The sequence below is a fragment of the Mesoplodon densirostris genome, chromosome 2 (genome assembly GCF_025265405.1).
Source record: "Mesoplodon densirostris isolate mMesDen1 chromosome 2, mMesDen1 primary haplotype, whole genome shotgun sequence".
Classification (NCBI taxonomy): Eukaryota; Metazoa; Chordata; class Mammalia; order Artiodactyla; family Ziphiidae; genus Mesoplodon; species Mesoplodon densirostris.
Genome location: NC_082662.1, coordinates 58,021,193 through 58,047,741, shown reverse-complemented (window position 1 = coordinate 58,047,741; position 26,549 = coordinate 58,021,193). Strand labels below are relative to the sequence as shown.

The following is a 26,549-nucleotide window of genomic DNA, read 5'->3' as shown; positions in this document are numbered from 1 at the left end:
ATATTTCTCATATTTATGACAGCAGAAGTTTTTCCAATTTTGTGTGAAACCTGGAATACACCAGCCTTGTTACTTGCCAAAGTCAGCATAAGAACTTCTATTACCTTCCAAAAGATTTTTTAAAGTTTTAAGTATTTATGAACATCAGGAGCTTCCCTGGTGGCGCAGTGGTTGAGAGTCTGCCTGCCGATACAGGGGACACGGGTTTGTGCCCTGGTCCGGGAAGATCCCACATGCCGCGGAGCGGCTGGGCCCGTGAGCCGTGGCTGCTGAGCCTGCGCGTCCAGAGCCTGTGCTCCGCAACAGGAGAGGCCACAACAGTGAGAGGCCCGCGTACCGCAAAAAAAAAAAAAAAAAAAAAAAGTTTTAAGTATTTATGAACATCAAATGATACTTTAAAATTTTGATAATACTACTTTTAAACCATCAAAATTTTATAGTATAAGTTAAAATGATGATCAAATTTTTAAAATAAGAAAGAGATACACTGGCTTAAAATAACCAAAACTTAAGAATTTCTGAAGTTCTTGAAAAATGTTTATGCAGCAAAATATTTTATGCATTGCCAACACACACACACACACAGTGTCACTATTTATTTAATTTCTCTATATGTGAGTAAACTTTACTTGCAAGTGAAAATAGTGAAAAAAATGGTCAAATAAATTTTAAATTTGGCTTCTTTGCAAATTTCACAATTTGGGCAATATTTCTACTCAAAAATTAGATATATAATTAGTACTGAAATTTCATCTTTTAGCCACAAATGGTTTATAGAAAGCACATTCTATCATCTGACCTTTGATCAAATTACTTGTTCCCCCAAAATTTTTCTATGAATATATTAATGTTTCTCTAAGCAAAGATCTATACTAAATTATTATAGGAATAACACCAAATGAGTGTTCTTGATTGTGACATAAACTGAGAGCAAAACATAGTGGGCAAACTAATAAGCATGAATTGGAATATTTAGCATTAGATTTGTGTATAATTTAATCAATTCACATTTTAAATCTCAGACTGGTAACCTATACAAATGTTACTCCCCAAAATCTAGTTTACCAATCCCAAGTAATTTCAAAGAACAGGTTAGTGTTCCAGACTAGTTTCATCATAATAGACTCCTGGACCCTCCATGGAGAATTCAGTAGGTCTGGGGCCAAGGAATCTGTTTTTAATAAGTGTCATAGACCAGCAGTTCTCAAAGTATGGTCCCCAAGCCAGTAACATCAGCATCATCTGGAAATTGACAGAAATGCAAATCCAGCCCAGACCTCATGAATTAGGCCCAGGTGAGAAGTTGACTTAGATGTATTTCATCAAGGAGACAAATTTAAGAAGTATTCTGTAAAACACAAAGTACTCGTCAGATGTACAATATCACCAAACAAACGGAAAATCAACAAGGATGAGAGGGAGGAAGAAAGAAAATAAAAAAGGAATGCAAATGAAAACATATAGACCTAAATGTACATCAAGTTAACAATACAACCACCTGAGGCAGAAGGGGAGGGGATATCCTAATTAACTTCAGAACACAGAATTTTAGCAAAGGCAAAATGAGTCTAAACAAACATTGCACTCTAGTTACCCTATTTGTTTTCTATGGTGGTATGGCTTAGCTATTCCAAAACTACTTGTGTGTATTCTAGGACTGAGCAACTAGGTAATATATTGTTGGAAAGGGAAGCAAGATTTCTCACTGCTAGAAAAAGGAGTTACAAAAAAAAAAAAGAAAGGCTAGGATAGATCCTGTGGTTTTGAACTAGAACAAGAGACATTAGTATTGCCAGAACGAAATCCAACATTCTTTGGATTTTAATATGCTTTTAATATGTGTATATACAGAGATATAAAAATATAGACTTGTGAGTATTATATATACACATTATGTGTGTACTGTGTGTATGCATACATATAACTAACTCTGTAGCTGAGAGGGCCTAGAAACAATACCACCCAAGTAACAGTGAGCATCTAGCCCCCTGATACCACTTTGTAAACATCATTCTCCAACAGAAAAGAATCAGGACTCCTTGGAAAAATGGCTGATTCCAGTGTCAGAGCAGGAAAAGTATAAAATCAACCTGAAACATCTTGTAGTGCTAGAAAGTAAGGAGTCCTATTTAAAAAAAAAAAAAAAGATCTAACACATCAAAAGGACACAGAGGCCAGTTTACATAAGCACCCACTGCCAAATATGGGACAGTGTGAGCAATAAAATAAATAATGATAGTAACTAAATATAGCTCACAAAATAAAATAATAATCCATGAGTCCATCTTGATAGGAAGGAAGAAAGGAAGGAAGGAAGGGAGGGAGCGAGGGAGGAGGAAAAAAGGAGGGGGAAGGAAAGAAAAAAGTTAAGAGAGAAAGAATGGAAAGTGTACTTCTCACAGAGCCTAGCACTGTGGCCTGCACACACTGTTTCTGAATTAAATAACACTATGCCTAAAATGTCCCAATTAACATTGAGCACGTTTGTTTACAAATAATGCATCTTTCTTCTCTAAAAATTTCAGTTGTTCTTTTTTATATTGTCAATTTCTCTCCTCATTATGTTCAAGTTTTCCTTCATATCCTTGAGCATGTGGAGCATGCTAAAACTAACTGTCTGCTAATTCTATTATCTCTGCCATTTCTGGGTCTGCTTCTATTGTCTATTTTTTCTTTTGGGGTTATGTTTTCCTCTTTCTTCATATATGTACCATTTTTTACTGGATGCCAGACATTGTGAATATTACAATTGAGTGTTGGATTATGTTGTTTTGCCTTAAAGAATGTTGGATTTTGTTCTGGCAATCAGCTAAGTTACTTGGGTGACTTAAGTGTGAACCTTTTAAGCTTCTTTTAAGCTCTTTTGAGGGGAGTATAGAATCGCCTTGACTCTAGGGCTAATCTGGCCCCACTTTTAAAGTGTGGCTATTATGGGGTTTCTACTGAATGTCAGTGATATTCAACAAGGTCTCTCCAAGTCTCCCTGTTGGAAACTTTCATTATTCCTGGCCCTGTGTGACCTCTGGGAATTGCTTAGATAACAGCTCCTGGTAGTTGTTCTCTTCCTAGAAGTTTTCTGGCCCAAGATCATAGACAGATGGGTATTCAGCCAAAGAATCAAGGGGACCCCAGTGCTAATTCCTGTGTACCTCCCTGCTTCAGGTACCCTGCCCTATGAATCAAGCCCCCTTTTACCCTCTGAACTCTTCTCTCTGTCTCCTCAATCCAGCAATATTGCTGGGCTCTGCTTGAGTTCCCCAGCCTTGTGCCATGTCCTGGAAATTGCCTCCAGCCCGGAAAACCTGAGTAAAATAGAACTTACTTTGTTTCCTCCTCTCAGGAATCATGTTCTGTTCTGCCTTTGTCCAATATCTGAAAATAGATGTTTTCTACTTTTATCGACTTTTCTAGTTGTTTATGACAGAAGAGTAATCCTAGAACTTATTATTCCCTCATGGCCAGAAGTCACTTTTGCTGACTTTTTATATTAACTTCTGAAGATATATATTCACATAGTTCAAAACTTGGTTTTCTTTAAAGGGAGTAGTGAAATGGGGTGATTACTTGATGGAAATGTGTGATCAAGGAAATCTATGTTTTAAATGGGAGTTACTGCAGCATGTGTATCGGCTGAGAGGAAAACTTGATGATGCAGGAGAGAGAGAGAATAATTGCCGGAACAAAGTCCTTGAGTGACAACAGGGGATGGGACTCAAAACACAGAAGAAAGGGTTCATTTTATATTGGAACCCAGAGAATTCATCAGCAATTAAAGAAAACAAGGAAACTGCATAGGCACTGACATGAGCAGGCTGGTAGATTTTGGTGAGAAAAGCAAAAACTTGAACCCGCCCCCTCCACCTCCTGCTTTCCCAGTGAAAATCAAAAACAAGGTCATCAGTGGGTCTCTCTGGCTCTCTCTAAGGGAAGCCAGCTGCCATGTTGTAAGGTGCTCTATGGAGAATACACAGGACAAAGAACTGAAGAAGGCCTCCAGTCATAGCCTGGGATGAACTAAGGCTTTCTGTCTAGTGGCCCATGAGGAACTTGGAAGCCTAGGGAGTGAGCTTGGAAACAGATCCTCCAGAAGTTGAATCTGGAAATAACTGCACTCCTACCTGACATCTGCATTGCAACCTTGTGAAAGACCTTAAGGCAGATGTCCCAGCTAAGCTGCACCTAGACTCCTGACCCACAGAAACTGTGAAATGATGAATGGTTGTTGTTTTAAGCCACTAAATTTTGGGTAATTTATCATATGGCATAGATAGCCAAGGAAGATACTGGTACCTGGAAGTGGGATGCTGCCATAACAAATACCTAAAAATGTGGGTGTGGCTTTGGAGCTAGGTAATGGACAGAGGCTGGAAGTATTTGGAGAGGCATGATGGAGAAAGCCTAAAACACCTTGAACAGACCGTTAGTAGAAATCTACAGTTTGAGGACACTGCCAGTGAGGACACAAAAGGAAGTGAGGAACATGATATTGGAAACTGGAGGAAAGGGAATCTTTCTTACATCGTGGTTGAAAGCTAAGTAACACATCTGCAGTTCTGTGGACAGTGTAGAATGTGCCTACTGATCTGGTGATCTATTTCAGGAGATCTCCAAGCAAGTGCTGAAAGTGCCTCTTGGTTCCTTACTGTTTCAAGAGGAGAGATATTCATTGACAAAAGGGCTGTTAAACAAAGGAACTAGTACTTGAGAGTTGTAAAGTTCCCAGCCTCTCCAGATGGCTAAGGATGTTTGAAATGGCTTCTAAGCAAAGATCAAAGAGAAGGCAGAGAAGAGCTTATTTCTAAGAGACCTGCGGGCTTTTATCTAATGGAGTGAACCCCAGAAAGATTCCCAGGAGGCTGTGTGATCTTGTGAGAGAATTACAGTAGCAGAAACACTGCTAGCTTAGACTGAAGGAGTACAAAATGAAACAAAGCCACTAGATTCCCAAAATTGTGCCAACCGGAAGCATGCTGAGAAAACTACTCAGCTGCAGAGATGTGTAACTTTTCATAAAAAAATGGAAGGTGACTCAGAGGGCAGAAACAAGTGTCCAGAGAGCAGAGCCAAGGGGCATGAAGATTTACTCCTGAGGTTGAGGTGACAGAGGGAATAGGCCTGACATGACGGGTAGGGGGAGAGATGGTCAAAGAGTGGAATCCTTGAAACTGAGATTAGAGAAAGAGCAAGCTTATCAGCAATGACAAGATCCATGGGAATGGGTAAGCTAGGTTGGATGAAAAAGAGAAGAGTAAAAGTAAAGTTTTCAATAAATTGAAGATCATCCAGGTTGATGCTGAAATCACCAAGAATGCTGATAAGAGTGACAGTGAAGAGACAAAGTAAACTAGGTATTAGCAGTTACAAAAGTCCAAACTCCCTGGACGACCCTTGCTTATTCATCCACCTTGATTTCTCATCATTCCCCAGCTTCCCAACCACAGAACTTTTCAAGTCCTCAAATGTCTATATGTGACTGTGTTCCTTTGCAAATGCTCTTCACTCTCTCTGGCTCACTCTTCTCTGCCCCCTTATAATCTAGGCAGATACTTCTAGCATATGTTTCTGAAAATCCCCATATTTATTACATCACAGCATTTTCAAACTTTGTTATGTTCTTTGTCTTACTATCAGCTCCAAGAAGGCAAGGGTTGAGTCTGAGTTGTTTAACACTGTTCCCTACACTCAGCTCAGTGTCTGATGTACACATAGGCACCTCACAAAGGAAGAAGAGGATTTCCTTCCTAGGTCTAAGAGAAAATTCAAAAATAACACATTTGTACGGTATCTCTCCTTCAGTTTCTCTGACAAACATTAATATCTGACCTTAAACAATGCTTTCCCTTAAGGGACATATTTATAGGGCTTTAAATCCCTTATAAACATTAGGTTTTAGTTCCTTTTAAATACATACTTATTTACATGGAAGCATTTGAAAGACTTCTCTCATGAATTCTCTAATGTCTTGGGGAGGTGATTTTGATGAAAAACTTTTCTATAGTAACCATCCTTATGGATTTCCTCTTCCACAGAGGTTTCATTTGTTATATTGGCCAGCTCTTCCTCCTGATCTGAAGAGTCTTGTTTAAATTTTTGGATATATATTGCCCAAAGATGCACACAAAAATAGAATTCAAGGTGGAAATAGTATGTGACAATTGGTAAAACTAACCAAATCATACAATGGAGAGGACAATGAAAATGGCAAGAAAAAAGAAAAGAAAAGAAAAGAAAATGCTTCTCAAATTGCATGCACTTAGGTTTTCCTGTATTAATATTTTTACAAACCTGAGTTTGAATAAAAGCAGGTCAAAAGAATCTACTAAATTCATCATATGAGCAAGTTGAAAAATCTATTTAGTTTATCATAATTTTCTCATTTTCCTGGGTCTTACCATTTAGATGAACAGACCAATGACTACTTAGCTGACTGAAGTTCAAATTTGCAGCTGTAGCTAATTTACTATGCAATTTTGTAATGTTCTGACATATTCATATATAATATCTTTTTCAGAAAATGCAGACCTCAGACATAACTATGGCCTATACATTATAAAAATTATAAAATATAAATCCTTACACATAGTCACAGAGCTTTAAAACTGAGCACATTACCCTAGCCCACTGATGTTATTTGAAATTATCTTGAATAGGCACCTAGTGAGATTTTAATCATCACCCAAAGTATTCAGGTCATCACAAAAATGTACTACATTGCAAAGGAATTCTTTTCTCTGAGCTAAAATCTGTCTTGGTTAATAAAGCAGGAAACTTTCTGCCCAGGCTTCAAATATATCCTCATCCACCACAGTGCTTCCTTTCTTCTCTCAATACGTTTTAAGACCAACCCTTCATCTGTGCTCTTTTTCTGGAACTTGCCTATTCAACCATTCACTCTCTGTCATGTATCTTCAATGGGTCCCCTTCTATCACATCTTCAATTTCTCTCTCCCTGCTGGGTCATTTTCTATAGACTAGAAACAAGCTCATTCCTTCCCATCCTTTACATGTTCACCTTTGGCTGTGCATTGCCCATTACTCCTCCACCTTCCCACTTTACTACTTCAGCGAGGCTTCTTGGGCCTCTAGAGATTTATAGCCCAGTCATTCTGTTGTGGACATTTATCCACTTGGCTGCCCAGCATCTGCCTGGGAAATCTACTCTTCTGTTAGGCTGAAACACTAGCAGGTACGGCACATTCTCACCAATCAGATACTCCCATTCAAGACACTGGCCCTAACGAGAATTGTACTCATTAAAGCAACAGGGGCTAGCAGGGGCTTCTAGATTCATCTAGTGACCAGCATTAGAGGTGGTAATCATCACAGAGATACTCAATGTCCAGATGTGACAGCAGGGGCACCTTATCTGGGCTACTCCTGTGGGGTGACTTTAAGAATTAGTTCAGGGAATTCCCTGGAGGTCCAATGGTTAGGACTTGGCACTTTCACTACCGGGGGCCTGGGTTCAATCCCTTGGTGGGGAACTAAGATTCAACAAGCCTCGCAGCGAGGCCAAAAAAAAATTAGTCCAGCAGTCTAACGTAAGTTATAAATATTAACTACAGTCTGATAATCAGTACATAATGGGGATGGTAGCAGCTATGCAAATTTTCTTCTAAAATTTGTCTTATTTACCTTTACACCAGAAATTTTCAAATTTTAGTTCCATCAGATTCATCTAAAGGGCTTGATAAAATACAGATTGATGGGCCTCACCCCCAAAATTTCTGATTCTAGTTCTGGGACAGAGTTATCAAATTTAAATTTCTAAAATATTTCCAGGTCATGTTGATATGCTTCTCAATGCTACCTGCCCACATATTTTTGTTATTAGCTCTTATTCATTCCTGAAGTTTCAACTTAGCTATCTCCTTCCTTGGGAAATCTTCACTCCTTTTGCTACCAGTGCTCTAGACATCCCCACATAAGGCTCTCACACCAGTCTTGTGCTCCCACATCTTCATGTGCCTACCAAGTGCACATCAGTAACCACTAAAACTGAAACCCTATTTTGATACATATTTGTACATATCTGTCCCAACCACTAGCCTGTGAGTGGCTCAAGGACAGAGATCATAACTATTCTTTTTTAAAAAAATATAAGACAAAATATATATTTAAAACTAAAGGCAAGATACAAAACAAAGAAGAATGTTGTATAAAGGTTAATAGTAAAATACATCAAGAAGATGTAACAACCAAGAACATAGATCCACCCAACAATATAGTCTAAAAATACATAGAACAACATATGGCAAAACAGTGAGAATAAATACATAAATCAACCATTGCAGTTATTTTTAAAAGTTGAGGTAAAATACACATTTAGTGGGGCTTCCCTGATGGTGCAGTGGTTGAGAATCTGCCTGCCGATGCAGGGGACATGGGTTCGAGCCCTGGTCTGGGAGGATCCCACATGCCGCAGAGCAACTGGGCCCGTGAGCCACAATTACTGAGCCTGCGCGTCTGGAGCCTGTGCTCCGCAACAAGAGAGGCCGTGACAGTGAGAGGCCCGCGCACCACAATGAAGAGTGGCCCCCGCTTACCACAACTAGAGAAAGTCCTCACACAGAAACGAAGACCCAACACAGCCAAAAATAAATAAATAAATTTATTTTAAAAATCCACATTTAGTAAAATCTATGAATACATCTTTTTCTTGACATCTTTGTTTCTTTAAAATTTTTTTACTGTGGTAAAATATACGTAACATTTACCATTTTAAGTGTACAGTTCATGACATTAAGTACATTCACATTGTTGGGTAACAATCCCTACCATTCAACTTCAGAACTTTTTTCATCTCCCCAAACTGAAACTCTGAACCCATTTAAACAAGAACTCTTCATTACCCCTCCCCTAGTCCCTGGTAGCCATCATTCTACTTTCTGTCTCTATTCATCTTTATATGGACAGTTTCTAGCGCACTGCCCCTTAATTATATGACCTCAATAACTGCAGAACTGAGGGAGGTGAGTGACATTTTTCTTAAGCATCAAATAAAAGAACAAATGAGAATGAATTTTAAAGAGTTAAAATTCAAATAGAAATGGTATGTATTATCACTGGAATTATTAGAAAACTTGAATGACATATTAGCTGTTAGAATCGTAAGTGTATGGCTGTTTGAAACCACCATCGTGGCTCTCTACCTAGCACAAATAAATAAAAAGCACTTACATTTTTAAGATAATAAAAAGATCAAATATGAGAGAAAAATCCACCAGAAAAAGAAATATAAACTATTTCCCTTTCTCCACTCAAATATCTAAGACTACTGAATTGAGTTCACGCTTCTTTGAGAATATATGCCCATCCATATCTGCAATGCTTTGCTACCTGAACCAACATGAGGAGAAAAGAGGAAACCTAATGGAGAAGAAGGTTGTATAAAAAATACAGAAATGTACATTGATATAAAAGGAAATGCAGAGATAGAAGAGCTTTCATAATCTACTTCTGTATATGGAAGCTCTTGCATTTCAAAAAAACTGGTGTCATGGAAATGTCCAAATTTATTTATTTGGTACTTACAGAAGATATAAAAGATGGACCTTAAGGTCATAATTCTTGAAAGGACTCTTAAATAATGACTCCATATAACAGATGAATAATTTCAAGTCCTCTTTCATCCAGCACTGTATGTTCCAGTTTGCACCTGAATTAAAAATAAACTAAATTAAACCCGAGAAAAACATTCTGAACAACTCAGTGAAAGAGAAGAGCTAAATTAAATTTACCGGTGTTCTGATACAACTTCCACTGCCCATTCTGAAAGAAAAAGAACAGGCTCTAACTGATCATATATGTTTGCCCATTTAGTCCCTTTGGCCTTCAGTTTCCTTTTTCATAAAGTAAGATAATTAAATTCAATTATTGTTTCTCAAACATTTTTAAAATCCTGAACCACTTAAGTAGGACAGAAGACCCTAAAACTCACCTAGCTCAGTTCATCCTCACTTTCCAAGAGACAAGAGAACATGAAATATCAAGGTACAAGCAAATTTGGGGCAGTATTTAAGTGTCTGCTTTAGCAATAAAGCATGGTGATTCACATTGGAACTAAGATGCATATCTTAAATTCTTGTTATTGTAATATTATAGACCCCACATACAACTTATGTGAGTATATTTCACTGTACACTGAAAAACTCACCTGACAATGATAAACTATTAGTGATTTGTAATTTAGAGAGCAAGAATAGCAATAGTTGAAAATCATGACTAACTTAAGACAACACTAATACTTATCTTTAAGCACCACTAACATATTTCCCCATTTGAAGGATTTCTAGCTAGTAGGGACTTTGCATAGGTTGAGCCCTATGAAATAAACAGCCCATACGGCAGAATATTAAATGGAAATCCTGAATAACCACCACTTAACCTAGTAATTTTAGTTACAAAAACTTAAACTCATTTAAAAATAATGAATTATTAGCCTTTATATATATATGTAAAATTAAAATCTGCATCAAAATTATTTCACTTAATAATCGAAAAAAGTGCTAACATTTTTTGATCATTTCACAGCTCATCACAGGGACCCTAACATTTTAAGTTCATTCTTAGTATATTTAATAATCATTGGAATGGCTAAGTTAAGTTCCCTTACAAATTAAAGAAGTGTGTCATTTAAAATTAACTTAAATGCTTATAGTCAGTTGGAGACACAGGGAGTTATTATTTCTAACTTGTTTTAAAACTCTGATTTTATTGCAGTTATGCTTTATCCTTACTCCTAACCTGATCTCAACAAACTGAGTGTTTCTTCCATCTAATCAGTGGTGCTTTGGCACTCCAAGGGACATCTGGCAAAGTCTGGAGATATGTTTTGATTGTCACAACTGGGGAGTGAGTGTTAACAGACATTAAGTGGGCAGAAGGCAGGGATGCTTCGAACATCCCACAATGCACAGAACAGTCCCTGATAACCAAGAATTATCTGGCCCACAATGTCAATAATTTTGAGGTTGAGAAATTCTGACTAACCCTACATAGGAGTGTTATATTATGTACGTCTTTATTTTCATACTGTAGGTCTCTACAGTGCTATGTCAATTGTCTCTGCTCTATTTAGCTTTTCCAGAGGCTTGGAGATAATTTTGTTGTTTAGATTTCCAGATGCAGAATTATTAACAACATGAGCTACATTTAGTATGCATTACACTTAAACAACAAGAAAAACCTTGATTTGTTTTTTTTTATCTCTCCTTGGTTACGGAGAGATTCCTTGCTTGCTTTAACTAACTCAACAGTATTATCTGCCATTTGATATTTTATCTACTTAACAAAAATAAGTTGTTCTTTTTCTTTTTTAAAGCCAATTTAGAAGACTACAAGAAATGTATTTTAAGGTTTAAAAGTTCCCTCATTACATTTTTATTTTATTTTTTAGGGGATAGAAAATAATTGGGGACTTATTAGTTTGGTCCTAATTTTATTACTAATATAAAATAATAATGTGTGCTCAGAATCACATCCATAAGACATCTATTTCACACACAGGTTTCAGAGAATAGAACCATTTTGTTCAATACAGTTAAGTAAGAGGTAATGCTTGGAACATTAAAATACTCACCTATTTGTTGAAAAACTAAAGAATTTACTGTTGAAACAAATGCCTTCCCTTCAGTGTTGTCTGCATGTACAGAGCAGTTTTTATCTTCCTCGCTCCAAAAGCAACAGTGGAAAGTTGTTTTGGATGATACGTTAGATAGGTAGGTACCACTTGAATTAAGTTTAGTTTCAACAACTGCCTCATAATGTCCACTCAAATTTGAAGTGTTCTTTGAGATTCCAGCAGGCAAGAGGAAGTCATATGTTGTATTTGGCGGCATGCAAGACAACTTAAATTTCCAGGGAGTAATTGGATACGCCAAGTTAAATGCAGTTATCACATAAATAAATTCTGTTAGGACATTTAAAAGACACAGAGAAAAGCAATTAATCATTTTGACTAGACATAAATAGGAAGTATCTAAGATTAAGCCACGTAGTGCTCAATAGTAATTACTTAACTTTCTAAGTGTTCAATCAGTGCCTAATGCATAGCTCTGTGCTTCCACTGAACAAAGTGTTACACTTAAGAGGGTGAATTTATTTATAGAGGTAACTTCACTTCTTAGCACCCCTTTTTGGAAATTCACACTTCATTTTCCTCATTAATCTAACATCTCATATTTATATTTTAATGATAGGAAATTATAGCTAAATATTCCAATTTCCTTTTCTAAAAAATAAATTATTCTAATGAACTTCCAGCATAAATGATAAGTATCTGGATGTGCAATTATATAAGCAAACATTAACGTGCTGTTTTAATATTTCTTAATGAGAATAACACCAAAATGTTAACACTACTTTCACTGAGTGCTTTTAGAAAGGGTTTTTCTTCAACATCAGGACAGCTGGATGATTTCCTGAATCTGCCCATGGTTCTCCAGATATATGACATCATATAAGACATGTCCTTAATGCATTCTCCAATAATTGATGCACAATGACAGACTTCTTACAGGAAATGTCCACTGCTGATTAAAGATAATTTATCACTTTTTAGACACATAAAATTAAGAACAATTTTATAATCCTGTACCCCCCACAAAAATCCTCAGAAATGATACCTGTATTTTAATGAGTAGTTGTTTGATAATAAAATAATGAATTCTCCATAATTCTTTCTTTTATAAGTTACCCTAACGATCCAACAGCTGTGTTTCCTCATATACAAAGTAATGAAGAATGAAAATTCTAAGAATTTTTCATTGATTTGTATAGAATGAGACTTCTGAAGGATTATGGTAAATGTAAAAATGTAAGAAAATAGAAATTTTTTTAAAAATTCACAAAAGTATTGTTCTAAATTACAAAAGTAATACATGTAAAAATATTCAAATACACAAGTGATGACTGTTAACAATTTGGTTTCTAGAACTTTCTATTAACATTAATTAATATAAACATGTATCAGATGCAAAAATTAAGGTAAAAATTATTAACATGACTAGTATTATTTTTCCCACACTGATAACAATTAGGTATTATAACATCACCAAAAGTGAATCCTCACTGCAACTATGTTCTTTGGACTTCAATCCTTCTAACATTTATTTCTGAAATTAGAACTCACTAAAAAGAGAACTGGGTATTTCTTTCATTTTACAAAACCATGAATATGTATTGGTACTAATTAAAAGCATTATATTTCCTAGCTGCACATGGAAGATTCGGTTGGCTGAACTGAAATTAGCCTAAAATCCTCTAAGAAGTATTTAAAACTTAAAATGTAATAATGAATGTCTTAGACATAGTAACTACTGAATCAGTTTAATTAAAAGATGATTCTATTTTGTTTACATGCTTCCTTTGCAAATGATATTTCTTTCCCTCCAAAGAGGGAAATATATATTCATCTGAAGGCATATGTTATCATGTTATGTTACATGACATCTGTTATCATCCTATCATATGTTATATATCAAGGCCCCAGACCTCTTCCAATTCACAAAGCTTGACCAAACCACAAACCTTTTGGAAAGCCAATGTGAAACATTAGCATGGAGCCTAATAAAAATTAGATAGAGGGGCTTTCCTGGTGGCGCAGTGGTTGAAAGTCCGCCTGCCGATGCAGGAGACACGGGTTCGTGCCCCGGTCCGGGAAGATCCCATATGCCGCAGAGCAGCTGGGCCCGTGAGCCATGGCCGCTGAGCCTGTGCATCTGGAGCCTGTGCTCCACAACGGGAGAGGCCACAACAGGGAGAGGCCCGCGTACCGCAAAAAAAAAAAAAAAAATTAGATAGAGAATATAAGAGAGAATGTTACCACTCTTTGATAGCCCCCTGTGGTCTAGTTTTTCTGAGATCTGTTAACAGTGGAATTATCCTGTATATTTTCAGTAAATATATATATGGCTAAAATGACAAAGAACAGTATATATAACAAGGAAAGCTCCAAGCACTTTTAAAGATTGGAAGTTTGGGATTGACATGTACACACTGCTGTATTTAAAACAGATAACCAACAAGGACCTACTGTACAGCACAGGGAACTCTGTTCAATACTCTGAAATAATCTAAATGGAAAAAGAATTTGAAAAAGAATAGATACATGTATATGTATAACTGAATCTCTTTGCTGTACACCTGAAACTAACACATCATTGTTAATCAACTATATTCCAATATAAAATAAAAATTTTTAAAAAAATTAGAGTAGCCAAAAAGATGCCCAGAACTAGCTGACACACAGGTAATGGTTGCTAGAGAAAATAGATTTTGTTAAAGATAGCTTGACTTTAATTTCAAAAACTTGGAACACAGTCTAAATATATGATTTGAGTTTAAAAAAAATCAAAATATCTCTAGAATGCTGTAAGAAACAACTGAGAATAGTACAGTGCGGAGATTAAGGGCACTGACCCTCTGAGCAGTGGAAAATTTGCATATAACTTATAGTTGGCCCTCCTTATACACGGTTCCTCTGCATACACAGTTCTTCTGCATCTGCAGATTCAACTAACCTTGGATTGTGCAGTACTACAGTACTTACTATTGAAAAAAATCTGAGTATAAGTGGACCTGCGAAAACCCATGCTCTTCGAGGGTCAACTATATACTCAAAAGTCACTGGCATTGTGTGACTACTTTCCAACAGAAGCCTGCTATGCTTCACAGAAATTTAAAACACAAGATTCTAAAAAAATGTCTATTAAGCTTTCTCTCGAGGATATTTGAGAGACAGGAATAGGTAAGAGGAAGACTAGTATACATTTAATTTTTGAAAGCATTCTTCTGGTGATAGTCAAGGTGGGAATTCCCAAGGTATACACCATCCCTTGATAACATCCCCTTATAACATTATCTTGTCATTGTTTACCAGAGTCATAATGGGGAATACCATTTTAAATGACATTTCCTTTCCATTTTAGAACAAATCCGTTATTCTGTATGGTAGCCATTTATTTTAAATATTATCACCAAATATTATCATTCATAATTTAATAATGCTACATTTGCTAAATAAAATTAAAATATTTAAATGTCATGATATCTTGTTTCCAAGTATGTATAAGGGTGTTAATGTGTATGTATAAACATTCTGAACTGTAAAAGAAAACCAAGTTAGAAAATAAATGATGGGCAAGGAGAAAAAATCTGCAAAACATAATAAATTCTTAGGGCTTGTGATGGTTAATGCTATGTGTCAACTTCACTAGGCCCACGGGGTGCTCAGACATTTGGTCAAATGTTAATCTGGGTGTGTCTGTGAGGCTGTTCCTGGATGAACCAGTAGACTGAGTAAAGCAGATGCCCTCTCTGATGTGGGTGGGCCTCATCCAATCAATTGAAGACCTAAATAGAACAAAAATGACTGGGTAAGAGGGAACTCCTCCTGTTTGACAGGCTTGAACTGGGATGTCCGTCTTTTCCTTCCTTTGGACTCAAACTGAAACTTTACTCTTCCTGGGTCCCAAACCTGCCATTGTTTGGACAGGAACTTACACCATCAGCTCTCCTGGGTCTCCAGCTTGCCAACTGCAAATCTTGGGACTTCTCAGCCTCCATAATCATGTGAGCCAATTCCTTATAATAAACCTCATCCTAGATATATATAAATCCTATTGGTCCTGCTTCTCTGGAGAACCTTGACTAATACAGAGCTAAATATCTACATTTTAGAAATTTCTAAAAATCAATTGAGACAAATAAAATCCAACAACAAAATAGTCAAAGTATGTGAATTAGAAAATCACATAAAAAAATAGAAATGGTCACTAAACAGTACTCAATCTCACAAATAACCAAATAAGTAAAATTAAAGTGAGATGTTGTATTTTGCTTTGACAGGGCAAAAAGGTAAAAGAATGATAACATGCATCTTTGGCAGGAATACAATGGAATACCACTCATATACTCATGTTGGGACTGCAAAAGGCACAGAGCTTTGTGGAGAAGATTTCACAGTATCTATCAAATTCAAACATGTGCTTACTACTCAACACAGAAATTCCTCTTTAGGAATTAATCTATAGAAATACTCTTCCAAATGCACAAAGATATATGTATACGAATTTCAATGTAGCATTATCTGTTATGGAAAAAGAAATGTCTATCAATGGGAATTGTTCAAATAAATTTATAATTTAAGGTACATTCATACAGTTCGTTGTCATGCAACCATTAAACAAATAAGTAAATCAGTAAACTCTGGCAAGAATAGTTGTGATGATAAATTGAAAAGCTGTTAAGTGGAAAAAAGAAAAATGCAGAATGTATAGGCCAGTTCTATTTTTGCAACTAGAGATATGAATGTGTGTGTGTGTGTTATGTTCCTGGGAGGATACACATCACATTGTTTCCAGGAGGTTGGGAAGAGTTTTCATTTTCACACTTATACGTTTGTTTGGTTTGCATTTTTAACCATGAGCAAGAGAATTCCTAACTGGAAATGGGAAATTTGATTCGCCATTAAAAGAAACAGCATCTCTAAGGGCAAAATCTCTACTTCATATATGGATATTTAAAAAGCAAATAACTTACCCCAATGTAACAAAGCCACACAGAATTTCTGACAACTCATCTTACTTCAGAGAAGTGCGCCTGAAAAACAGTAAATCTAAAACAAATACACACGCACATAAAAAAAAACTGACATATACACAAGCTGTCTGTGGAAAAATATAAAAGGAAAAGGATTATAATTAAGAATTCTTTAAATTGTAATCCTCTATTATACTCTGGATCAGTATCAGTGTTTAACATTAACGTAAAACTGTAAGTTATAGATTCATTCCTATGCACATGCTATTTTACACAGTTAAAACATAAGCGATACATTCACACATGGCTTAATCAAAAAAATGGCAATGTTCCTTTATGACATGACAAACCAGGACAGGTATCACAGATGAGATTGAATTTTTAACTACAGAAAAGTGCTCACGATGTTAATATGTACAGCTGATCTAACATTATAAGTATCACACTCTTCATTTTATGTGTGTGCTCAGTTCTTAAATTTCTCTTATTTCCTAAAGCCTTTATCTTCACTATGATACTACAAAGCCAAATGATTATAGCATAGGTAATGCACTGCACATTTATTTCCAATAAAGACGAGGAAATTTTCCCATATGCTTTTGGAAACCCCCATTCATTTGCAAATGAGGTAATATTCATTCACATTGGCAAGTTATCAGTAATTGAAGGAAAGTCTGATGGCTTCATATATGCAGATGATAAGGATGACTTCAGAGACAAACTTTCCCATGAGTTCTACTGAATTTGAATATATTATGAATAAGATTATTTGTACTACTATGTTAAAATATTGGACTTAGATTTGTAAGGAAACACTAAAGGCTTTTGATGTCCAAGTCTTTTTCATTATCTCATATTTGGAATTCAGTTCACTATATGAAAATTAATCTGAGGTAAAATGCCCTGAATTAAGCATCGAGAATGTTGGGTGCCAATCAAGGCTCTTTGTCTAATCAGCTATAGGACTTGGGACATCACCACTCTAGACCTCAGGTTCCTCATCTTCAAATCAGACTGAAGGACGATCTCTACAATCCCTTTCAGAGCTGCCTATGATTCTGGGGAGACTTTGGTTTAAAACAGTAATCACAGCTTGAGCACAAAGAATATTATAAAGTATTGAGTGAGAAACATGTCTCATAAGTCATATTTGAGAACTGGTAGCATGTGATGAGCAAATAGAAAAACGTGTTTGTTTAGTTCACAACTTACATGACTCTTAGGAAAAAGATGGATGAGTATGACCATTTTGTAGTCTTGTAAATTTGTTTGTCAGACTGAGTTTTTCACCAGGATTTTGGCTCTTTACACACTTGACATCAGAATGTATCTTTAGGGTTTCTAGAAATCGGTTCAGTGTGCAATCTTAATTATCTAATGGTATTAAATGTGTGCAAAGTCCTCCCAGTTTTTTTATGCTATCTGTTTCTGATACAGCATTGTCTCATAAAACAAACCCAAGGTCAATTTCATAATCAGGATGTGTCATAAATGCAACACATCACTAGACTAAGTGTTTCGACTGAACTGACTAGTGACTAAGTAATTCAGTCCAACAACTGATCTGACTCACTGTTAACTCAACTGTTCTACTGAGTCAAGTGGATCAACAATACATCATATTGTTCTTCCTTACATAAGAAAACCATTCTTTTATTTAATGTTCCAGGTGAAACACAAACTACTCTTAGGTTTGAATTCTTGCAATCAGGTTTCACTCTTCTATAACAGAGTAACAATCACAAGTGTAAAGAGGGCATAGCCGTAACATTGAAGAGACTGTGAACGGTGATATTTACATAGACACAAAGAAAGAAATATTTATATCCACCCTAAATTGTACCAGAAAGGAATATACAAGGAGGTCTATAAAAACGTAAATAATAGGGAAAAAATGATGTATCTTAAAACTGTGAGGAAAAAAATCAAGCAAAGGGAAAAATTAATGGTAAGATGACCAAAATGAGTATAATATACAAAACGCCATTAATTGAAATTCATTTCCTACAGATGAGCTTTTAATTTGTTTTAAGCTTTTTTTTTAATTCAGAGAACTTAAAGTGAAACCAACAGTTTAGGGGGAAAGTACAAATAATCTAGGAAAATAATATAACACTAAGAATAGAAAGAAATTTTGCCTGAGTAACTTCATAAGATAAAAAGTAACATCCTCATAGGTATCCTAACAGCACCGAGTTTCACGGGAATTTCAAAATTCAATCATTTCTCACTCCCTCCACTGCCAACACCCTGCTCCAAGCCATGACCATCTCTTCCCTGGACAATCAGAAGGGCCTCCTAACTGGTCTCCTGGCTGCAGCCCTTGCTCCCCAATTCAGTCTGTTTCCAGTGCAGCAGCCAGAATGGTCTTGTTAACATATGGGTCAGCCCATGTCTCTTTTCCAAAACACTGCAGGGCTCACCTTTTCACTCAGAGTAAAAGTCCCAGTCCTGTGCAACACTACAAGGTCCTGGATCTCTAGTGCCCCTCTGACCTCATCAACTGCTGCTCTCCCCTTTGCTCGAGTCACCTTCTCAGAGGAGCCTTCCCTGAACAGCCTACTTAAGATTCCAACACCTTCCCCACCCCGTCATGTCATATCTGCTGTTCTGTTTACTTGTCTTCTCCTTATTACTTAACACTATCTAACATGAATATGGTTCATTATTTTTCTTGCTTATTTTCTAACTCTTCCTGCTAGAATGTAAACTCCTCTAGACCAAGGGATTTTTTGACTGTGTCCTTTTCATGATATCCTTCCCACATAGAAGCCTGCCTCTCATACAGAAGGTGCTCCATATATAGTAACTGAATGAATGAGTGAAGAAATGAATAAATGAGTGTCAAGATAAGACTCTTTCTTGAAATATCCTTCGAAATAGGCTGGTGGATCACACCAAGACAAAATTGAATAAAAGCAATCTTTAAAAGAGGCATTCTAATATCATCCAGATACAGCTCTTTGAGAAACTGTCGTAATATCAGAGAGAACTTCAGAATGGTGATTCCTAACTATTTTTGGATCATTGACCTTGTTGAGAATTTGGTGAGAGCAATGTACCAACTGGCAGGAGGAGGCACATATACCTAAAATTAGGGCTATAATTTCAAGGGGTTAATAAACTCTCTGAAATTTATCCAAAGCTCCCAGATTAAGAATTCCTAATGTAGGTAAATGAAGTGCACATCCCTCTATAATTATAGCTCCATGAATTGAGTCATTGATAGACATCAAGTTATGAGGAGCTTGAGATAATACGGCCTAGCATTTCTCCTGGAATGTAATCATTCTATGTTGACAGTTAAAAGGAGTAATGTGTCTTATCTGAAATATCTGAAGAAATCTTTAGTAAATTATACAAAGATTCACCCATAGTCTGATCTAAACGACACATCCATTATATCTGGATGTACAGGCACTAATTCAATTTGCATAATATACCAAACATAGTAAAGCATATTAAACATATCACTAACTCTTCAGTTATTACTGAACTTAAAACAAAAGGAAAAATTAAAATCTGTATTCTACATAAATTATTTTATCAGACTTTAATATCTATTGTAGAGAATTTTTGTGTTATTTTTATGTATCAAATTCTACTTATATATAAACAGAATAGTCTCAATTAGTGTTTGAATGAATCATTGGGCAGAAAAGAAATTAACTACAACTTTCTCCAATGATGTCAAAAAGTCTCTAGATTTGTAGAAAATTTTACGAGTAAGAAAAGCAATTCTGGCAATGCTGTTGTTTTGATGAACAAACTCAATGAGCTCCATCTGCCACTAATTTTTGCTATTACTTTCTGCTAGAGAAGCAGCCATGTATCTTTCACCTAAATAACAACATTTAAGCATTTTATTTAAATATAAATGAAAACCACTCTTAGAGTGTCAAAATTTAGCAAATATAGCCTGGTCTATTTCTAGTAACCTCATTATTTTAAGTATGTTTACTTTTATTTCTTCACTTAGGAAGGAAATTGGTCATGTTATTCCCATTAAGTAGCTGTTACAGACTTAAATTAGTTTTTTAATTAAAAAATAAATTTCTTCCTTCATCCTGGTATAAGCATTTGTCCCTTTGAAAACATAATTTCGAGCTCTTTAATTCCTGATATGACTCTAACTGTGTGTTCTTGTTGCAAATTAATTCCTTGAAATTAGAGTAATAAGCTATGATTTATTAACCTAGGTACCAAAGTCAACACAGTTGAGTCAAAATAGGCATCTTATCAATGTGAAAAGTAACTTAAAATCTGTACATAAATCAACTCATTTAAATATTAGTTGAATACTTGGTAAAATGTAAGTTATTACATGGGGTGCTACAAATACAGAAATTAAGAAGAAATCATCATTTACTTTAGAAATAATATTATTTTTAAATTTTTATTTTATACTGACATTATTTTATTATTTTACATGTCAAAGTACTATAATTCCAGTATGAATAAAGTGCCATGGGACTTCAGATTCAAGATGGCAAACTAAACAAATTGATCTTCTTTTTCTCCTGAGATGTCTTTAGAATTATAGTAAAGTCAATCCACTTAGAACAGAGAGAATGATGGGACCAGCAACAAAAAAGAGATTTAAACAAACTTCTGGAAGATGAAACAAAGACTAACAAAGTAGAATGAAGGAAGGAACTACCTAGGACATTTGGGTAAGGCTCTGTCATCAATGAGGAAACAAACTTGCTTGGGGGAGCCCTGGATGTTGGATAGTTTGGTCTCTATATGTAATGTTTGACTTCTTTATCCCCTCATAAACAGCAAAATCTAGCTCCCTGTAACTGTCAGTGGAGTGGTTTACAAACAACAAAAATCAACTCTGGCTAGTTTAAGTAGTGCCAACTGAAAACTGTCACTTGCCATCTGGAATGAAGTCATTAGCCACTGTAGTCGCTGATCTTCAACACACCCTGAAGTGAGTTCAGGGTGGAGATCAGGAATGAGGCACTCTGTGCTCTGGGAAAACCTGGCAGAACAGGCCTCCAAATAGTTAGATATTTTCAGAAGACTTTATGAGCCCAATTTCTTGCATCTTCTCACATCTAGAAAAGCACAGTCATTAACGGAGACATGTGATCCTCGTGACTAGCAGCTACCCTCTGCCAAAATGTGTGCTTGATTGCACGTACCCCCTTCACCAAAATCACATATATACTGCCCCCCACACACCTCTTCAGAGCAGTTTCTTAGAGCTGTCTGAGAGACTCTCTCCCGGGCTATAGTGCTCATTTTGCCCCAAATAAAACTTAACTTACAACTCTCACATTGTGCATTTTTTTTAGTCAACAGTAGAAAAGGAACTTACTAAAGATTACTGGGTACCCCACAGAACCTCAGCAAGGAGCAGAGAATCCAGCCAGTAAAGCACACAGTCAAGAACCATACCCAATATCTAATGTAGAATTGCTCTAGAAAAGACAGCCCTGACACCACAACAGGACACTGTATGTTATGACTGAAACCATAGTGCCTACTAGCTCTGAGTTCTTCTGAGCTCATCTGTCCCTTCATGTCCCACACTTCTCATCTAAAATCTGGCATGAATGCCTCTAAGTGGTAAAACCTAATTCACAATCTACCTTCAGACAGCCAGAAAACTTGGTAAAATATGGATCTATGATGTGGGGAATTCCCCAAAGACAAACAAAGTATTCAAAAGTGTCAAATGGCCAAAGAGAATAAATAATTGTCCTTTATACTCCTATATGATAAAGGCGGGGGGAATACAACTTATCTGAGGAGAACTTGGGCTTCTAGTATAGGCTTGGCACCAACATGGTAAAGACCTTATACATCCTGACACTTAAGGGGATAAGGCTTCAGCATAAATGGCAGCTCCTTACTCAAGTGCCTAAAATGAAGCCTGTCAGATGGCAAACAATGCCGATACACTCAGAATTCACATTCTTCTTATTTCTTCATGTAAAGCCACCCTGAATGGAGACATGAGCTAAGACATGAAGAAAGTCTTCAGCATAATGGAAAAATTTTGTAAAAAGAAAGATAGAAAAAAGAAAACCTACCACAGGGGACACAGAGATAAATCAGAGAAAAAAATGTAGCTTTAACAAATGTTAAAGAGGACGTGTCAAGACTTTGCACCCATAAACTCAAAGATTGTTCTGACAAAGGAATATCAGAGGAAGAAAGAGCTTTGGGGAAAAAAAAAGGAAGAGTTGCAAAAATTTTTTTCCAATGGAAAGGTTAGAAAACACATTTGCATAATTAATTCCTCCCCAAGGTGGGGGGAGGGGAATAAAGTCAAGTGATTCATATCTAACCAATAGCATTTACAGAAAAAAAGAATAAAGAGAAAATGATCAGTGAAATAATATAAGAAAATTTCCCAGGGCTGATAAGAGACATAAGTCTTCAAACTGGAAAAAAAAAAAATTCTACCAAGTTCCAAGAAAGAGGAATGGAAAAAAAATCCATTCCTAAGCATATCATTAAGAAATTGCAGAAGAGCAAAGGAGAAGATAGGAAGAGTTTCCAGAGAGAAAAAAATCACTAAAGGAATGATAAACAGAATTAAAACAAATGTTTCATCTCAAAACACTGAATTCTAGAAAACAATCCAGTAATGACTGATGGAAAATTATTTATAGTTTAAAATTCTATTAGCCAATCAAGCAAGTATCAGAGCAGAACAAATATATTTTCAATAATGCAATGGTTTAGAAAATTTCTATCCCATGAATCTCTTTCTCAGAGGTAATTTTATGACGTATTCCAGCAAAATGAGGAATAAACCAAGAAAGAGGGATTCAGGGACTCAGGATACAGGAAAGCTTGACTACAACCCAGATGATGACCCTGCAGACTTGAGAATGAACTCTCCAGTAGTAGATGGGGTACAGATGACCGCTGAAAGGAAATGGCCAAGAAAAAGGTGAGGACAGAAGGCAACTTAATGCATAATATGATTCTGAAGATGCAAAAATTTGAAAATAAAACAAACAAAAAACCAGAATAACATGAGGGAAGAAAGGAAGCCTTAGTTCAAAATTGAAGCCACTAGTCCAAATAAGAATATGCATTCAATAAGCTTCAAAAAGAAGAACGAAATGGATTCCAAAACATAAAGGAAATGAGTAAAAAACTTAAAATTCAAGACATAATGAACAAGGCTCACATATCTTTTCCCAATAAGAAAAAATTCAGCTAATTGAAAAAAGCTTTATTAAAAAATCCTGATCTAAATAAATAAACTTTTTGGCCTAACCAATAGACAAAAATGAAAAATTTAATTGCAAATATTAAGCATAAAATATTCTCACTGTACAGCTGTCAAAATTGGAGTGGTATAATTATAAAAGGTGAGAGGGCAAAGGGTGAAATATCCCAACCTCATAAAGTAGGGAGTCAAGAGAAACCATCTGTAGTGAATGGAACAAGAAATGGTCATGGAATTATAAATGGAACCAATAAAAGAAGTCAGAAAATTAATATAATTATATGTAGAGGAGGGTTAGAGAAAGAAGGTGAAATTAGTAAGCTAAATTCTTTCCTATTATGGTACCTGTTTAAAGTTGATAAATGAAAAGAAAAGGAAAAAAAGTCAATATAAGCATATTATTTAGCCCTACAGAGGTAGCCAATGGAGGAAACAAACCCAGAAATGATTAAAGTTAGTTGTTCTCAAAGTCAGGAATAAAAAAGTGAAGGGAGTGGGGCAAGGGACCACTGTGTTTTATTACAGTAGGTTTTTGTAACCATGTGCATGGATTCTTTTCATGTAAAATTATTATCTTGTCCTTTTAATTAAATTGTTAATGGATTTCAAAGAAAGTAGCTACTAACAAAGTCCTAGGAGCTAACTAAAGGTTCACAGAAATGACATATTAGTTGAACTCCAAGAAATACAATACAAAGGGAGAGAGTAGTATTGTATTTCCTCTATTCTAAGATTCACAATACTTTAACACCTCTGACACCAGGATCCTTGTTAAAATCGATGTCATCTTAAAACCACTGATGGCCTGGTAGCAGCTGTGATCTCGTTGTCATTGATTGCATACACAGAAACCTGGGATGCTTTTCTAATGACAGACTGGACAATTTTAATCCATCAATATTTCAGTTAACAAACTATTTAAAGACCATTTGAGGAAGGAAGGAATACGAGCCCTGTGTGCTATCTGAAAACCTACTGTGGAAATCTTTTGTGAAGATCAATATAGAGCCAGCATAAAATTTACAAAATGGACCAACTTAAAAGAAAATCTTGGAGATTGGTTCAAGATGGCGGAGTAGATGGATGTGCTCTCACTCCCTCCTGTGAGAACACCAGAATCACAACTAACTGCTGAACAATCATCGACAGGAAGACACTGGAACTCACCAAAAAAGATACCCCACATCCAAAGACAAAGGAGAAGCCACAATGAGATGGTAGGAGGGGCACAATCACAATAAAATCAAATCCCATAACTGCTGGGTGGGTGATTCACAAACTAGAGAACACTATTACCACAGAAGTACACCCACTGGAGTGAAGGTCTGAGCCTCACGTCAGGCTTCTGAACCTGGTGGTCCGGCAACGGGAGAAGGAATTCCAAGAGAATCAGACTTTGAAGGCTAGCAGGATTTGATTGCAGGACTTCGAAAGGACTGCGGGAAACAGAGACTCCACTCTTGGAGGGCACACACAAAGTAGTGTGCACATCAGGACCCAGGGGAAGGAGCAGTGACCCCATAGGAGACCAAACCAGACCTACCTGCTAGTGTTGGAAGGTCTCCTGCAGAGGCGGGGGGTGGCTCTGTCTCACCGTGAGGACAAGGACACTGGCAGCAGAAGATCTGGGAAGCACTCCTTGGCATGAGCCCTCTCAGAATCAGCAATTAGCTCCACCAAAGAGCCCGGGTAGGCTCCAGTGTTGGGTCGCCTCAGGCCAAACAACCAACAGGGAGGGAACCCAGCCCCACCCATCAGCAGTCAAGTGGATTAAAGTTTTACTGAGCTCTGCTCACCAGAGCAACAGCCAGCTCTACCCAGCACCAGTCCCTCCCATCAGGAAACTTGCACAAGCCCCGTAAATAGCCTCATCCACCAGAGGGCAGAGAGCAGAAGCAAGAAGAACTACAATCATGCAGCCTGTGGAACAAAAACCACATTCAGAGAAAGATAGACAAGATGAAAAGGCAGAGGGCTATGTAACAGATGGAGGAACAAGATAAAACCCCCAAAAAACAACTAAATGAAGTGGAGACAGGCAATCTTCCAGAAAAAGAATTCAGAATAATGATAGTGAAGATGATCCAGGACCTCAGAAATAGAATGGAGGCAAAGCTCGAGAAGATGAAAGAAATGTTAACAAACACTAGAAGAATTAAAGAACAAATAAACAGAGATGAAGAATACAATATCTGAAATGAAAACTACACTAGAAGGAATCAATAGCAGAATAACTGAGGCAGAAGAATGGATAAGTGACCTGGAGGACAGAATGGTGGAATTCACTGCTGTGGAACAGAATAAAGAAAAAGGAATGAAAAGAAATGAAGACAGTCTAAGAGACCTCTGGGATAACATTAAATGCAACAACATTCACATTATATGGGTCCCGAAAGGACCCAAGGAAATATTTGAAGAGATTATAGTCAAAAACTTCCCTAACATGGGAAAGGAAATAGCCACCCAAGTCTAGGAAGAGCAGAGAGTCCCATACAGGATAAACCCAAGGAGAAACAAGCCAAGACACACAGTAATCAAATTGGCAAAAATTAAAGCCAAAGAAAAATTATTGAAAGCAACAAGGGAAAAATGACAAATAACATACAAGGGAGCTCCCACAAGGTTAACAGCTGATTTCTCAGCAGAAACACTACAAGCCAGAAAGGAGTGGCATGATATACTTAAAGTGTTGAAAGGGAAGAACCTACAACCAAGATTACTCTACCTGGCAAGGATCTCATTCAGATTCGATGAAGAAATCAAAAGCTTTACAGACAAGCAAAAGCTAAGAGAATTCAGCACCACCAAA

General features: G+C 36.5%; 1 protein-coding gene across 2 annotated transcripts in view; it reads right to left on the bottom strand.

Annotated features, from left to right (window-relative positions):
- Positions 1-26,549, bottom strand: part of LEPR (leptin receptor) — a 92,497-nt gene that overhangs the window by 49,530 nt on the left and 16,418 nt on the right. For both annotated transcript variants that reach the window (XM_060084369.1, XM_060084377.1), the window contains exons 3-5: positions 16,543-16,602; positions 11,582-11,911; positions 9,535-9,658 (exon numbers count right to left, since the gene is read on the bottom strand). In XM_060084369.1, the coding sequence (XP_059940352.1) occupies positions 9,535-9,658; positions 11,582-11,911; positions 16,543-16,582 (494 nt within the window). In that variant the 5' untranslated portion in view covers positions 16,583-16,602. The remainder of the gene's footprint in view (positions 1-9,534; positions 9,659-11,581; positions 11,912-16,542; positions 16,603-26,549) is intronic.